This window comes from Perca fluviatilis, chromosome 20 (assembly GCF_010015445.1).
Source record: "Perca fluviatilis chromosome 20, GENO_Pfluv_1.0, whole genome shotgun sequence".
NCBI lineage: Eukaryota > Metazoa > Chordata > Actinopteri > Perciformes > Percidae > Perca > Perca fluviatilis.
In genome coordinates this window covers 7803145-7821372 of record NC_053131.1, presented here as the reverse complement: position 1 = coordinate 7821372, position 18228 = coordinate 7803145, and the positions used below count along the sequence as shown (strand labels likewise).

General features: G+C 40.7%; 1 protein-coding gene across 1 annotated transcript; it reads right to left on the bottom strand.

Annotated features, from left to right (window-relative positions):
• Window positions 1–639: 639 nt before the first annotated feature.
• foxi2 (forkhead box I2) lies at window positions 640–6191 on the bottom strand. Its single transcript, XM_039785095.1, is given in 3 exon segments — window positions 640–2686; window positions 4979–5470; window positions 5473–6191. Coding segments are annotated over 3 exon segments (1224 nt in total). The 5' UTR covers window positions 5609–6191; the 3' UTR covers window positions 640–2090.
• Between the last annotated feature and the right edge of the window lie 12037 nt (window positions 6192–18228).

The window sequence follows — 18228 nt, the reverse complement described above, 5'->3', positions numbered from 1 at the left end:
CTCAGTGGTAACAGATGAGGCAGTTTGGAGGGGGGGGTGTGGGGTCGACCGGTGGAAGTGGAGACAACGTTCCCACTTCCCGGCAGCAGAAAACAAAGTTGTCTTGTAAATGACTATTTGCAGCATCAAGATTGTCTCCTGAGAGTCCCATCATTCCTCAAACACGAATCACTGATCCGTCAGGAAGAGAAGCAGACTTACCGGAACAAAAGATTAATGAAAGATCAACGCTGTTTTAGTTGGACGTGAGCTCGGTCTTATCTCATCGTCATAAAAAGTACAATCGCTGTTTGACAGTGTGAGAAACACAAACCCTGATGAAGAATGTGTCAGACTGGATTAGGAAGCAGGAAGGACCTCTGCGATTTAAATTCAGCAGCCTGGCTTTACAATAAAACCACTCACACTTGATTTCTCTAGCACGAAAGAGGATTAGGGCCACGTGTGAAAAATGTATTTTAGCTCCGAGTTTAAAGTCAGACTTCTGAGAACAAAGTCAGATTTCTGTATTTAAAAATCAGAATTTTGAAAAAATGAAGAGTTCTGACTTTAAACTTTAAAACGTCTGATTTCAAACTTTTTTTTCTTGTCTTTTTAAGTCTGAATTCTTTAAACTCAGAACTCAAAACACACATTTCTTTTCACATCTTATCCTCTTCCGTCCTGGAGAACCGGCGTCACTAAGTTTGCAAAAGTAAAACTGGCAGTAACACACAACTATCTCACGCATGTTTTGTTGTTTTTATACAGACGGTAGGAGGCTGCATTGAGCTGAAATGGAGTAGAGGTAATGAAATAGGAGATTAAAGTAAATGTATGGGTATGCATTCAAATGATAATGAAGCCCTGAATATGCTGATGCCTTGTTTGAAAATGATGCATGACAATACAATAGAGACCACATGATATTTATTAATAGTCACAGTTGAAACTGCCTGGAAGCTGTACGTAAAGATAAAAAAAAAAAAGACAATAGATACAAAAGCCATTCAATGATTGTCACACTGAATCCTGAGAGAAACCATGATATAGCATATAGTTTTTAATATATATATTTATGACATCTGGGTTTTAGTGATACTGTTTTCGGCGCATTTTGTAAGCTAATGTCATTCACTTCTGCTTTAATCAAACTATGTTCGGACAACAGTAGAAAAACAATGCCTGCTAGCATAAATAGCATAAATAGTCACAAACTATTTTTTTTATAATTTACAAAAATACACATTTATAAAGTCCACGTCTGTACAGGAGCCGTAGTGCTGTGGTTTCAGTCAACATGGAGGATATCAAAAAAAATAAGGCAAGCCCCGTCTCGGATCATATTTCTATTCAATCAATCGTTACTGCATATGGAAACTAAATAGACGGATAAACCCTTCATAGCAGGGCACTTTCATCTCATATGATTGTTGATTTGAGGTAATGGCGGTCTCACGAAGGCAACTTTGGCAGATTTGAGTTGATTAGGAATATGAAAATAAACAGTTTCAACACATGTAATCAACTGGAAGAATTTGGCCGCTCCAAAGAAATATGGGCTGGATTTGGCAAAACTGGCAAAAAAAAAATATCAAAACGTATACATTTACATTTTTAAACACGAAACAGTGGCTTTGACTACAACAATAGAGAAACTTTCTGTTGAAACTGCCCCAAAAAAATGTAAAATAGATGTTTTAAAATATATCAAAAGGCATAAGTGTTTAGTGGTTGTCTTACTTTGCAAGTATATTTTAGCATTAAGAGCAAAGTAGGAGCTTTGATATAATATAAAAAAATAAAAATAAAGAGTAAAAACATAAGTGCTCATATTTTGTTGGACTTTCCGGCTGGCGTTTCCACCGTCTCGAGTGCTTGTCAAGTTAAATCAAGTTCACCTAAAATACTCTAGTTCTCTAATCTCTCTGTGAACCGATGAGTGGAAGCGAGTGCGCTGTTCACGAAGCCTCTACCCAGCATGCACTCTGACCTCTCTGCTGAAACGCATGGGCGTTTACAACATGCGTGTGTGTGTGTGTGTTTCAGAGCAGGATTCACCGAGCAGCCAGTCCCTTAAAACCAGTGGGGAGTGGGGTCTGAAGGGCCTCCTATAGCTCGGTCCCTTCTCTGGGATAAATCAGGCTGTTGACGCTGAAGCTGTTGTAGAAGTGACTGTTGAACTGTCCGCTCTGCCCGCCGCCAAACGTGTTGTAGTACACTCCCCGGTTGAAATGCAAGCCGTCGGCGTGCTCCGACGGGCCCGTGTCCTGCCCGCCGTGGTTCAGGTGGTACGGGCTCAGGGCCGTTATGTTCCTATTGGACAGCTCGTTGACCAGTCCCAGGGACCCCTGACGGCCGGGGGCCCCCGAGCTGAGCGTCGACATGCTGCTGTAAAAGTTATTAAAACAAGGAGCGGCTGAGGCCAGTCCGGGCGGCGAAGACGACGACGGCGAACCCTTGTGGCCCTCGCTCATGGCGTCCATCTCCGGCGAGTGCGGCCCCAGCAGCGGAGGACTGTCTGAAGGCTTCAGCGGGGCCCCCGCCGCGGGCCGGCCGTCCTCCACTTTGGTGGCCCCCGCCGCTGCCGCCGCCGCCGGTGCCCCGGCGCTGCTCGGATCTGAACGTCTTTTCCTTTTCCGGCGGAAGTTTCCGTTGTCAAACATCTTCTCGCAGTTTGGGTCCAACGTCCAGTAGTTTCCTTTTCCTGGAATTGAAGATGAGACACGTTATGTCCTCTCTGCACCTTATCTATTTATCACACTGTGAAGCTCTTTACTGTGCAATGCCTTCCCACTGTATTTGTATTTGTATTTTTATCACTCCTCTAAAAGTGCATTTGTGTTGTATTGTATTGTGACTGTATCTTATAGTGTATTAATAGCATTGCATTGTAACTGTTGTTAATGTACGTGGCTGCGAAGACACCTTAATTTCCCCCGCTGGGGATTAATACAGTCATGTATCTATCTATCTATCTATCTATCTATCTATCTATCTATCTATCTATCTATCTATCTATCTATCTATCTATCTTAGGCCTGTCTCAATTAAATAAGTGTCTAATCGCAATTTGTTTTCCTACATAATTGCCGTTTCTTTATTATTTACTTATTTTGTTAGTAAGGGATTAATTTAGGAACCTTGCTGTGATGTATGTATGTATGTCTGTCTGTATGTATGTATTTTTGTAAATGTCCCACATTGTGGAAAAATTAAGTTTATCTTATCTTTGTTTAATTAAATGCTGACATTAGAGATAGGGTCCTGAGATGTGTTGATGGTAATTGTCCATTGTATGTGAATTTAAGAAAACAAAATCAATGTTTTTATGATAACAAAGAGGCGCGGTTTACTTCATCGGCTGTGTATTTGTGTTATTACATTATCTGGGTCACGTAACAATGACGTAATCACAACATGTATCCTGGTATTCATTCAAAAACTATACAAAACTTCATTTGTTGTGTGAAAAAGTTGTGGAGAAAGTAAAATATCAATACATTTTTTTTTTTTATTTGACTGAAAGAGACAATTATATTGTTAATCGCAATTATTTCTAAGACAATTAAATGTACTGCAACATTTGGGATTGTAACATCTCTAGACACATAACATGCCATTAAAACTGAATTATCAGTTTGGAATGATGGCAGGACAGGCTAATTGTGAGGCCTAATTTACTGTATATGATCTAAATAAAATACATTTATTTTTTATTATGTCTTACCCCCTTTCGGCCTTTTGCTGTCAGGATATGACTCGCTCAACACAAGACAATTCCAGCTATCCGTCATAGCAAACTTCTATCATATATTTTTTTTATGATTTGTAATTATTTCTTATATCATATATCTCATAATTTTAATAAATATATCTCAAAGTTTTGAACATTTTCAGAAATGCTGGACTCTTTAAACAATAATAATCCATCAACACCTTCCCTGAACTGACTGTCATCCCAGTCTAGACTCAAGAACTGGTTCAAAAACCACATTCCAGTCGTGTTCAAGTACAACACACGCACTATTTTGTGTAACAAATAATACTGTAATATTCAAGTAATATTCCAAGGAAAGCTAAATAAATCTAAACTACTTACTATGGAGCCTTTAATTGTCTTTATTTGGAATGCCTATAAATCTTTTAGAAGTTCTATGACAACTAATGTAGCATTACTTTGTTTTTATAGTACAGCCACTTGTGTCATATTTTATGTTATAAATATATAATATATGTTATATAAAATAAATTAGAAGCATCAGTTAAAATTCTTTAGAGAAATGTTTTTGGAGTAGAGTTGTGCTATAAGACTTATTGGACCACAAATACAGTAATTGATTAGGCTCTATATCACACGTGTCAAACTCAAGGCCCGTGGACCAAATCCGGCCCCTCGGAAGTTTTGATCCGGCCGGCATATCAGTTTAGGTTCACAACAGATTTTGGCCCGCCTAGTTGTGCGCAGAAACCAAAAAGACGGAAAACTCATTTCGAACTGTAATTATGTGACACTAAAAGCAGAATTTGGAAGATTTGCCGAGTTTGAGACTCATGAATTCCCACAGAAGCAGAGAGTTCTCATATTGAGGCTGGGAAACAGGTTGCTGTAAAATATGTAATCATTGTTTTGCTTGATTTGCAAAACTATGATGGCTAAGGAACTTTTTTTTTTTAGGGCTTTATGACGACATAACTGTAAGTGAGACAGCTATACGAGACATGCAATAATACAGTCAAATATGTTTGACTTCGATTAAATAAAAGCCTGTCAATAAGCTCTACATGTCTGGCCCCTGATGTGATTCTTATTTCCAAGTGTGGCCCTTAGTGAAGTTGAGTTTGACACCCCTGCTCTATATGATTATTATTATTATTTTTTTACATTTATAGGATTCAAATAACAATGTCAGTTTAATTCGTTCTCACCTAGTTTCCCCTTTAATATTTAGTTTAGAATAAAAGAAATGTTTTTTTTCCCCTGGTGCGTTCACTGTACCTGGGTCGTCCTCGTCCCTCGGCACTTTCTTGAAGCAGTCGTTCAGAGACAGGTTGTGCCGGATCGAGTTCTGCCAGCCGGCCTTGCTCTTCTTATAAAACGGGAAGTTGTCGGCGACGTACTGATAGATCTGGCTCAGGGTCAGCTTCTTCTCGTGCGCGTTCTGGATGGCCATGGCTATGAGCGCCGAGTAGGAGTAGGGCGGCCGCACCAGCTTCAACAGCTCCTCCTGGCTGGCGATGGACAGCCAGCCCAGGTCGGGCCCGCCGAAGCCAGGTGAGTTGGTGAGGAACTGCCGCTGCGAGCCGTAGGAGGGCGGGATGAACGACGCCGGGTTGTTGCCGTGCAGGTAAGACGCGGACGAGTTGACGCCCGGCCCGTTGAGCCACAGGTACGGGTTCGGAGACGACGCGTAATCTCCGAGGCCGTAGCCGGCGGGTCTCTGTGCGCCCTGCAGGCTTTGCTGGTGGTACATGCTGCTCAGGTTGTCGCGTAGACGGCGGCCATGTCCGGGGCCTCCTGGGCGCCTTTGGGTGGGAGAGAGCCGACGGTAGGGGAGGTGTGGTGCTGCTGCTGGTGATGGTGATGGTGCTGGTGCTGGTGATGGGACTGAGGGTCGATGGAGTTCATCACTCATCCGCGGGAAATCCCTAAGGAATGGCTGAAGCGGTTCAGGACAGGTGGCCTGTCCCGGCGGTGCGCAGGCAGGCAGGCAGGCAGGCAGGCAGACAGGCAGCAACAAGTGTCAGGGAGGATGGAGGAGTTTGGGGAGTTTTAATAGAATAAAGCCTTGACAGCAGCCACATCCAGGCTCCAGATCATTTCCAACAGCCAATGGACACACACTGAGTAACAGGAGGTGTGGTCATGCTTCTACCCAGCTCATTCAGCGGCACAGAGTGGGGCAGTGGTTCCAGAAATGTTCCCCCCCTGTCAAATCCTCCATGGAGAGACACACACAACAGAGAGTCCTGCTGGCTTCACGTTTTCTCTGAGAGGGCTCTCTCAGGCTGCTATCATTAAACCTCCGGCAACAACCAACCAACCTGACTCACACTGCAATATCAACCCTTACACAGGTTTGGTTTCAAGATTGAGGGGGGGTGACAAATTTCAACCAGGGGGGTCATACAATTTAGAGTGTCAATCACTTAATTTCCTGCATACTGGTGATTTTTTTATGCTACAATTTGAGCCTTTTCTGCATCTATTTATGGTGCAATGCCTTTAATTATTGAATCTTTCAAAACTTTCTGTGTATATATATATATATATATATATATATATATATATATATATATATATATATATACACACACACACACACACACACACACACACACACACACACACACACACACACACGTTTTGAGCCCCATATCTCCTGCATCCCCCCCGAAATCTACGCTTATGCTTTTTCAACATCAGTTTTTCTTGCTCCTCTGACTAGAAATCTGCACTTTTTTTAAACTTTGCCATGTTTTACCCTCTGTCATCCAAAGCAAGGGGGAGAAAATGCTTTATGTATTTGGGTAATATTCAATATTCAACATCATATAGTACAGTTTACTGTGACTTATTTACAGTGGGCTAAATCAGGGATGAAAAGCAATACTTACTGAAATATCTCACAGAAATTAGACAGAGTAAACTGTTTTATTAAATTGAATTTAGGGAATAGAAAAACCCTCAAACACAGATTGGGTTACAACATTTTGATCATTTGGCGTGTGATTTAGCATATTACTGATCAAAATACATAGTCATAATCCTTCTAACAATAACTTTGTGTCAATAATGTAGATTACAATTTTCATAAAAGGCAAAATAGCTGCTATGTTTTTTTCCATAATGTTTCCCAGCCTGTGTTCAAGCAGGAAACTAACAACCAGGGGCATAACGAGGAATTAGGTGCGACAGTATTGAAAAAAAGGATGATGTCACTACTATCATCCACATTATGTTAACTGTTCAATTACCAAACACATAACTCAATTGGTTGATGGATTTTGTTTTATTTGACGAATTAAAAAACAAATGTAACACTGCACAGCAGTCATACATAGATTAAAAATCACAGGAGATAAAAAACTAAATAAAGTCCTCAGGCTTATTTCCATTTTAACTAACCAAACTCTACCATACAAACAGTCTGTCATTCCAAATTTGAATAGAGAAGAAAATGTTTGATTTAATTTGCACTGGGTTCAGTGTTTTCGCAGCGAAGAACCAAAAAAAACAATAAAGAAGCACTGGGCAGTCAGTGGGCTCATCAAACTGAGCCAAACTGAGGACACTATATTGTCACCTTTTTCATCTTCATTCTATTCTATAGCCTAGTTAAACATGTTTTAAAAAAGGTCCCATGGCATGAAAATGTCACTTTATGAGGTTTTTTAACATTAATATGCGTTCCCCCAGCCTGCCTATGGTCCCCAGTGGCTAGAAATGGTGATAGGTGTAAACCGAGCCCTGGGTATCCTGCTCTGCCTTTGAGAAAATGAAAGCTCAGATGGGCCGATCTGGAATCTTCTCCTTATGAGGTCATAGGGAGCAAGGTTACCTCCCCTTTCTCTGCTTTGCCCGCCCAGAGAATTTGGCCCACCCATGAGAGAGAGACATCATGGCTTTCAAACGAGAAAAGTGGCAGTTGGTCAAGTCCACTTGGTCTATATAAAAGAGACTTCAGATACAGTATTAGGGGACCACTAAGGCCTATATAAAAGAGACTTCAGATACAGTATTAGTGGACCACTAAGGCCTATATAAAAGAGACTCCAGATACAGTATTAGGGGACCACTAAGGTCTATATAAAAAGAGACTTCAGATACAGTATTAGGGGACCACTAAGGCCTATATAAAAAGAGACTTCAGATACAGTATTAGGGGACCACTAAGGCCTATATAAAAGAGACTTCAGATACAGTATTAGGGGACCACTAAGGTCTATATAAAAGAGACTTCAGATACAGTATTAGTGGACCACTAAGGTCTATATAAAAAGAGACTTCAGATACAGTATTAGGGGACCACCAAGGCCTATATAAAAGCATCCAACGAGCAGCATGTCATGGGACCTTTAAAAACTGGTTTTAGAAAGGCAACAAAAATTTAAAATGATATTGTAATACTTGAAGGTGCAGTAGGTAAGCCTTATAAAAACTAACTTTCTGTCATATTTGCTGAAACTGACCCTATGTTCCAGTAGAACTACACGAAGCAGGTAATTAAAAAAAATAAATCCAGCTTCTCTGGCACCTCCTACAGCCTGTAGTGCGATTTGCAAAAATCCACCGCTCCCTGTTCAGATGCACCAATCAGGGCCAGGGGGAGGGTGTCTAACTGCGTGTCAATCACTGCTCATGCACACGCATTAATTCTCCCTTGTGGGGGAGGGGCTTAGGAGACTGTTTGGGCTTCAGCAGAAAGGGGGGAGGGACTGAGAAGTTGTTGATGTTAAATTTTTTTGGCTAAGTCCTGGATCTTCTCAATCCTACCACAGCACCTTTAACAATTTATTTGTCACAGAGTGTGTAAAAAAAGTTATCATTCATAATACTGTATATTCTCACATTGTCATACTGCATCCCCAAACGGCTGAGCCAATTTTGTTAAAACCGTTCTTAAATAACCACGTGACAGAAAAAGAGTGTGGCAATCTTACACTGAACAATGAGTTTCTTTAATTGATCACCATATGAAGTATGTAAGCCTTTCATCAGCTTTACATTATAGTTTTTTATCCAATTGCTAAAACATAATTTTGCAAACTAGGCTGGTTTTATCAAAAATACTTGACACAATTCACAAAACCACACCCCCAAACTGCAAAATACCTCATATATATCCTGCACAATGAAGCACTGCAACCAAAACATGATATAGCATTATCAAAATCTAACTTTTGCACCAAATGGCACACACTTCATTCATATATTACCAGATTTTTGTCTAACCAACTACACACTGTTGGGCGTAATGAAAAGCACTCTCATCTTTATTATGCTTTGCCATAATACTAAAATAGTTCAAATTGTAGAAAATTCAGATTGTTCACATGCACATTTCACCAAACAAGTCAGTGCAACATATGCACAGCAGCTATATTTACATTGGACTGAACAAAAATATGCTCACAAAAAAAAAACAGTAAACGGAAAAAGAAAATTGCAGAAAGAGGCATCGTAGTGCTTACTTCCTGATTGAAGTGGTGAGAATGAACCATTGAGGTGTTTGGCCAGGTGGCACATATAGTGTATTGGCCAATTAGCTCATGTAGGGTTATTTGGAATGGCAGTGTTTTGAAATGGCAAACATGTGACTTTATGTCAGATTGTTGTGTCTTATGCAGAGAACCGTGTTCAGTGCATTTAAAAAAGTGCCATTTAGAATTGCTAAATGTGTGTAAAGCAGAAAATGTGTTTAGACTTTTGGAGACTTGAGAAGAGGTTTTGCTCTCTGTGTGTCCGTTTAAATAATTGTGCTATGCATGCCATTTTAGTGTGTTAGCAATTGGAAAAAAACTGTAATGGGTGTGTGGGTCTCACAGGGTGAACTCAGGCAACAAGGGAAGGACCCAAACGCAGACAAAAGCTGGCCCACAGGATCAGTTCAGGGAGATTATGGGAATGTTGCAAAAAACTTCCCTCTGAAACATTTCTGAAGAGAGTCACCCAATGACACATTTTTTTTTCAAAACAAATCTAATTGTAGTCTGTAGCAAATTGTGACTGTTATGTCCCCTTCGTGTCTAGGGCGGAGGACACTTAACAATTAAATAAACCCGGGGGGAAAAAACCAAGGGAAAGGAGGAACAGTTCAAGATAAATCAAAAAATGTATTCTTAAACTAACAAAAACTACTGAAAGTGATCTTCAAAAGGAAGACTGCTATTTTCCAAAAAGGTAAACACAGAATCGAAGAACCTGCAAGATCCCCAGTCATTGCACGATCTTATAGTCTGTGACTAAAAACTCAAGTGACTTTACGGCAGATTGTCTTTAGATGTGAGACGGTGTCACACTAACCCTAGAGCACAGGTGTCAAACTCAAGGCCCGCGGGCCGAACCCGGCCCCTCGCAGATTTTAATCCGGACCGCATATCAGTTTAGGTTTACAATAACTTTAGACTAGTTGTGTGCCAAATCCAAAAAGACAGGAAACTGTTTTTCATACTGCAATTACGCGACACTCGAATTACGCGAATTTTGGCATATTTGCCGACTTTGAGACTCAGAAATTCTCCCAGAACACGAGAGTTTTCATATTCAGGTCCATGATGGCCCTTAGAGACACTGAGTTTGACACTCCTGCTCTAGAGTCTTCTAGCGTATGGTAGGCATGAGTCAGACAGATAGGTGACAGGGTTCCAAGAAACAGAAAACACACAGGGAACAGATGCTTGAACACAAAGACATTTAGACACATGACAACATTGACAAAGTGGCAGCAAGTGTGTGAAAAAGGGCCGGTTATAAACTGCAGAGCTGATGAGGAAAGTGGGAACAGGTGTGTAGGAGGGAGGGGATGTCAGGTGACCAGGACCTGGCTAAAGACTCTGGGGACATCTAGTGGACCGTTTGAGGATGGCCGGTCTGGGGAGTGAGAGGAGAGGACAAGGCCTGGAGGGAGAAAGCAGAGAGCCAGCGGTGGAATGGAACTAAGTACATTTACTCAAGTACTGTACTTAAGTACAAACCTTGAGGTACTTGTACTTTACTTGAGTCTTTTCTAGGGCTGCACGATATGAGGAAAAGATGCGATAACGTTGTTGAATGTCGCGATAACGATATAACTTGCGCTAAATAAACAAATATTTAAGTTTACAGCTCTGCATTTCTGCTGCTTTCAGTATTCTGCTAAAATACAACAAATTGCTTGCTGAATTAAAACGAATGAAAGGAAGTAATTACCAACATCCTTTTGTTGAACAAATTGAATATCGCATTGAATATAAAGGCACCACTAAAAAAAGAATGACAGTTATAAAGCGCAGTTTTCTAATGACATTTTCTGAATGTCTTTGGTCATATGTCGCAGCGTTTCGCGATATGGTTATTGGGCCAGTCGATATCGCGATGACGATAAGAAAACGATATATTGTGCAGCCCTCGTCTTTTCTACTTCTACTCCGCTACATTTCAGAGAGAAATATTGTACTTTTTACTCTACTACATTCATCTGACAGCTTTAGTTACTTTACACATTAAGATTTTTGCACACGAAAAACATTGTTTTATTATAAATTAAACTACCCAACAAGATAACGTCCAAAAAAAGTCCAGCTGGAATGATTAGACCATTAAACACACAACTGGTTGGATCCTTTCCAGTTTCTAAAATGTGAGGATTTTTCTGCATTGAGGACTTTTACTTTTAAAACTTTAAGTACAATTTCCTAATGATACTTTTCAATGCAGGACTTCTACTTGTAACGGTATTTTTCAGTGTGATATTAGTACCGAACCAACGATAATTGATGAATCCTAATAGGCCATAAAACATATCCAACTAACAATAATGCATTTGATGTTATCCATCAAGGCTACAACACGAAATGCTAATTACAATCACAGTTACAACAGCGTACAAGAGAAGGCATTCCCTGCAGAACATGCAGTGTGAATGCTAACAGCTGGAATTCATTTCAAAGCATTGCTGTCAATAAAGAAATGTGAAATGAATTGGCTCAAAAAAATTGTAAGCCTTTGAAGTTAAAAACATCTTAACCTAATTAGAAACTGCTGCGGGTTAATCAATGGACCACGGGTAACAGGAAACAGCTGAGGGTTTGAAGTCGGCATGGGTCGGGAGTCAAACTGCATATACTCTATATATTATGGTATGCTAATTCCAATTATTAACAGTTAAAAAGGAGTCATTGTTGGGCAAAACTGGTAATAACCCACAGAGAGGTCTGCCAAAGTAATACTCAAACAAGACATCAAAACGCCAAAACTATAGGTTTATCACTGAAATCCTTTCACTGTGAGCATCATAGGACTTTGCTAGAAATAAAGTTCTATAATTTGTGGACATAAAGTTAGAAATGATGGAGAAATGGAGTTTGAAAAGTCTCCACATTTCTGTTTTCGCCCATGAGTCTGAGATTGGACAGTCGAAGGGCTCTCTTGGTAGACTGGGTAAACCCAGCCCGATGTGCCAGCGATTTGATTTCGCCCCGCAGTTCAGTCTGGAATTCATACATTTTTCTATCCTGCTTCCATTACAAATCTGCGGGAACCAATCACAGACTGGCTTATCCACCTGACGCGCTATTGGCGGGTTTAACACGATGGCAATAGAGAAGCGACCAAGCAGCTTCTTGTTTACATTCAACATGGCGCCCACTGAAGCACAGCAAGCCGTTGATGCCGCTGTCGCTGCTACGTCACCCAGATCGTCGGTCTGATTGGTTGAAGGACTATCCAATCGTGTACAGAGTCATTTGAACTATGCCTGTTGATCACGCCTCTTGTGCAGTAGAAAATCCAGAGCAGACTCCCCCAGACTAATGTTCAATCTTTAAAGATTGAGCTTGGTCTGGTGATAGCCAGACTACTCTCTTGGTGCTTTGAGGCAGAACTTTTAAAAACTGTAATGCTACGTTTACACGCGGACATTTCAACCTCTCGGTTTTCAGAAAAGTGTTCGTTTATTTGTTCCCGTGTATATATGCCGTCAATGCAGTCAAGAGCACGCCAGACCTGTAGGTGGCAGTGTAACGAGAAGCTCAAGCCCACGTTAGCAACAACAGCAACCAATCACATCCTCTTTCTCTCTCTCGGCTGCCTAAACCTCCGTTTGTCTCAGTTTACATGCAAACGTGCAAACGAAGATTTCCAAAATCTCCACTTTGGCCGGAGTTTTTAGAAATAATCGTTTTCTGTGATAACAACAGGGTTTTCGTGTAAATGAGAGGCCAAACCGCAGGAAAATATCTGCGTCTTCCCTTCGTGTAAACGGGGCCTAAGTCCTATTGCTTACATAGGCTAAAAGAGACTACGTTTTAATGTCACATTTCTATTGTATTACAGTACAGGTCAAAAGTTTGGACACACCTTCTCATTCAATGCGTTTCCTTTTTATTTTCATGACTATTTACATTGTAGATTCTCACTGAAGGCATCAAAACTATGAATGAACACATGTGGAATTATGTACTTAACAAAAAAGTGTGAAATAACTGAAAACATGTCTTATATTTTAGATTCCTCAAAGTAGCCACCCTTTGCTTTTTTTGATAACTCTGCAAACCCTTGGTGTTCTCTCAATGAGCTTCATGAGGTAGTCACCTGAAATGGTTTTCACTTCACAGGTGTGCCTTGTCAGGATTAATTAGTGGAAGTTTTTCCCTTATTAATAAAAAAGCAAAGGATGGCTACTTTGAGGAATCTAAAATATAAGACATGTTTTCAGTTATTTCCCACTTTTGTTAAGTACAAATCCATATGTGTTCATTCATAGTTGATGCTGGACACAATAAATAACATAAAAAAGGAAACGATTGAGAAAGTGTCCAAACTTTTGACCTGTACTGTATATATTTGTTAATGTTCACGCATTTATTAATTGTAGATTTGTTCTTAAACGTACCTTGCCGTTTATCACAGTGTTCCTGAGCATCTTGTTACATTTCTGAAATGATGTATTTATAAATGTTTTAATGTACTCATGTTCCCCTTGAGAATCAGTTCTCAAACTCAGTTGGATTTACCTGATTGAATGAAGATTATAATGATCATTTAAATGACCAGACTACTAATCTACAAAACAGACGTTTTTACCTTCTGTTGAGACCATAGGCGTAATTTACAGTGCCAAAACTAATCAAAACTGGCCAGGGCAATTCCCACCACTCCCCACCCTAACCCCCCCACCCCCAACAAACCTATTATAATTTCCTTTATATATAAAGACACTTGCACCACAAATGGTTGCAGACAAATTTACCAGAATAAAGAAAATGAAGTGTTTGATATGCTAAAAATTTGGTTGAGACAATGACTTGGGATCAGGGCTGCAAACATTTCAGCATATGGAGACCAAAAATACTGAATAAAGACACTGTTTCTCTTACTGCAGCCTACTTTAGTGTACGTCCATCTTTTCTATCTGTCTCTGACTCAGATATCAAATGACTTGTGGAGGCACACTGCCACCTTGAGCTGCCTTTTTTTTTTTTTTCGTAGCAAATCCCAGCGTGCAGGCTATTCTCAAAATATCCAGTTTTTTTTATGTAGGATATTACATTCACCACAAGATGGAGGCAGCTCACTGCTCAGTGTGGAGTCTGAAGTGACTGCGCAGACCGTGAGGCATCCACAGGAGAGAGCTAAACACTGCTGTAAAATGTCTTTGGATGAAGGAGCCAAAGAGCCATCAAACTCTTGGATGCTTTTGCCTCGGAAATCTAATATGAAAGTGTGGTTTTAATCAGACAGCTCCTGGAGATTCAGGGAGTCTTTGAAGAAGTTAAAGTATGCCTTCTGATAACATTAACCCACAGACTCCAGAGTAAGACTTGTAACGGTGCAAGAAACTCGCCGTATTGTGTTTAAACAAAGGCAAACAGTAGGCCTAGTCTAAATGTTTCTTTGGCCAGAGCTGTGTGCATTTTGTAAAAAACCCACCGGTGTTGCATTTCTTCTTGGAGAGGAACTTTCTAATAAAGCGGAGTCAGACCCCCTCTGAGCCCCGCTGTGATTACTTTGGTTTGTATTGACACATTATCTGCCAACACTTCCCTATTTTTCAGCATCTGATAGACTGAGGTTTTTTCCTCTAATGCAGCTTTTCCACTGAGATCCAGGCCGCAGAGTAATTGTCCGCGCAGCACCAGGAGTCGCTCTGTCTGACTGTAATTCTATAATATCGGGGTTGGCCATGACAATAATCCCCGGGGCTCATCGCGCGTCGCCAAAACGGTTTCACAAAACTCAAATGTATGTGTGGGAATCTGTGCGTGCGGAAAAGGGAAGACTCTCTGGCTCTGAAGCTCCTGTCAGCAGACTCATTTGAAGCAGAAAAGTTGTGTGAAGACACAGCAGCTTGAGTTTGTGAATTGCGACTTTTGCCGTCTGAGTTAAAAGAACCCCAAAAGGATGGGAAGAAGAAAATAATACAGTTTTACATCTGGCATGAAATACAAAAGAAATACAAATACTTGTTCCCAGTGCTTTTGACAGATACAAAGTTCTGTGCCACCTTTATTGAAAAGCTATTTTGGTCTCGCTTTTTGTGGATGTGTTGCATGAGATCGGATAAAAAGACAACTCGCATTCTTAAAACCTTATAGGACGCTGAAGAGCATAACAGGATGCAGGATGTGAAAAAGACGAAGCAGACTGTGAGTTCTGCTCTGCCCAGCTGGCGCTTCATCTCAACAAAGTCAAAATCAGGCCTTTTCACAGGGGCGTAGCACAACATTCTGGGCCCTGTAGAAAGGCATTTTCTATGGGCATCCACAGCTATTCATTCTACCATCTTTTTGGGCCCTCCTCACATGAGGGCCCTGGGTACTCTCCCGTTTTTCCCCCCAGTCCGATGCCCCTGCCTGTTCAAAGCTCATAGATGTAAGCTGAATACAACTGCATGGAGACAATCTTCCATTCCTTTACTGCTTTTTACTTTTTGTGTTGTGTGTGTGTGTGTGTGTGTGCTCGCATGCGACTGAAAGTGTGTCAGACGTTTTTGGGTGAACATACAGATGCTTGTTTTTTTATGTTTGTGTGTTTGCAAGAACATTTTCTGTGTGAACAGACAATAAAGTTTTATCTTATCTTATCTTAATTTGTGAAGAAATGCTCAAAGACGAGTGGAGCGTACACATCGTTTAAGGCTGGCATGTTGATATCATGTACCGTGTCTGGATTATTGAGAAATCATGCAAGCAGGGCGCTCACTTGTTCCAACTTTGGAGATCCCATCCAAACAACACATTTTTAGATCGCATGTGTTTTCTTGTCCTGTAAAAGGTATTTTAAAAAATGCATGAAGAGGTCGCACACTCTAAGACAAAAACACAATCATAAACAATTTAAGAGGTAGTATTCCTATGGTATTTTTCATATGAGAACATATAATTACAGACAAAAAAGAGGCAAAAACAGGAAAGGGACATATATACCAGGCACTTAGATATCACAACATCAATTTATGTTGTTTTGTTGTGTATGTCCGTCGGCACGTAAAGATGATAGAGGTAATATATTCCTGCTGTCGACAGACTTTCCAAAAAAAAACTTCAGTTCCACAAATAAATAGCGACAGATGACAAGTGTGACGACATGTGATGTCCAGACTGAGGCAGGAAGGATGCGGAAACACCTCAAGGTATTTTAGTTTGGTGAAACCCTACTGAAAGAAATCCCAAACAAGTGGTAAATAAGAAGCAGTGCGTTGGCACAATATGTTGACACTATATGATCATATACTGGAGGAGGCTTGAAATGTAAAAACAGGAGAGAAAAAAACCCACGATACACAGTCCCTGACTCAAAGGTCTCTCATGCAGACAACTGCTTTTAGCCTGCTTTGTTTTTGTATTTTTGCCACCCATAATGTTTGTCATGGACTTTATAAAGGGGATTTCCAGGACTGAGCTAAAGAGAATTTCTCCCTTTCATTATATATGCAGCGAAAGTACTATTTCAGATTTTTACAGCCTTTTCGCTTCGCATTTGTATGTCTTTGTCCGAGGGGATGAGGATGGATGTCTTTTTACAAAGTAAGAGTAAGAGTTTTTCAGGTGAGTAATATGATCAGACGTCTTGGGGCCAAAACGAGTCTTTGTTGCTGCTGCTCGGCCTGTGATTTCATCACCATACGGAGGAATGAAATGAGCCATGCCGACAGAGTACTGACGGGTGTAGTGGTGTATGTAGGTATTTCCTGAGTTTGTCCTAAAAAATAGCTTTGATTGTTTATTTTCAAAGGCGTTAAAATGACCCTCTCAGAACCAAAGTAAGTGTGCTGTTCTTATTCTGCAATTAAATCAATTAGGGTGCTCCAGTCCCTTTTTCTCCCTTTTGCTGTCCTTGGGCTAAGAAGCACCTGATTCAGCTGCTGGAAGATGCACAGAGAACAAAATGTGTTTGGGAGGATGGTTAGGCTTGAGGCATTTGACTTTTGGGGATTTGGCATTTCCAGAGGGCATTTCTATTCTCCTACCAACCGTCAATCAACGCTGGTCTTTCCCTGAACTTAGACCTAGCCCACACATACATGGGCATTTTTAAAAACTTGGCTTTTTTTCTATGCATTTTGGCCTTTGATCAAACAGCATTTTAGGTCACTGTAAACGGAGCTTTTGAAAAACTCAGGCCAGGGTGAAGACTTTTGGACTTCTACTTGGCGGGTAGTCTCCATGGATGTATTATATTAACTGGATACGGGATTCCAAAATGGCTTCTATTCCGTTCAATGGAGTTGCTCGCTTGGTGACTTAGACAATTGCAGCCCACTGAATACGCGCAGTAGTGTTTCTCCCCGCTGGCCTCGCCCGCAAGTTCCTGCTCAGCCCATAGACTTTACACCGTGGTGGGGTCACAGGTTTTCTCGGCTAGAGCGAAGAGTCATAACCAACCTTGTTTGCAGTTCGAGGGAACCTGGCAGCAGTTTTACAGACGTCTCCGTCACTATGGTGGCCTACTGGGAGAATCCTTTTTGGGCCGCAGGGGATTTTCTGTTTCAATACAGCGAATGGCCACTGGACAAAATCAGTGGAAAGGTTAAACGCTCTTCCTGGGGGCGTGGTAGTCTTTCAGCACCATCTTCTTCTTTGCGCGACTGCGGCAATATCGTTGCCTATTGCCTAGCTAAAGGTAATGTTGTCTAATACAAAAAACTAAATGTATCGTACTTTCATCAAGGTTATATAGTTTTTGCTAAAACAATTTGACCCTTGATTCAAATTGAAGGTAATCTTGTTGTAATCATTATTTTAAAATGCTCATATCATGCTTTTTGGCGTTTTCCCTTTCCTTTATTGTGTTATATATCTTTTTGTGCACGTTATAGATTTACAAAGTGAAAAAGCCCAAAGTCCCCCCCAAAGGGACTTACCATCTCCAACAGAAAACACTGTTCACCAACTGCTCCAAACAGCTCTATTGTAGTCCAGCCTTTACTTCAGAGACAAATGTGCGTCAGCAATGTGTAGTACAACAAAAAGATGGTGTTTTCTGAAAATTTAACCATGTAAACCTATTCTGGTACAACCTCTAAATAAAATTATGAACCTGAAAAT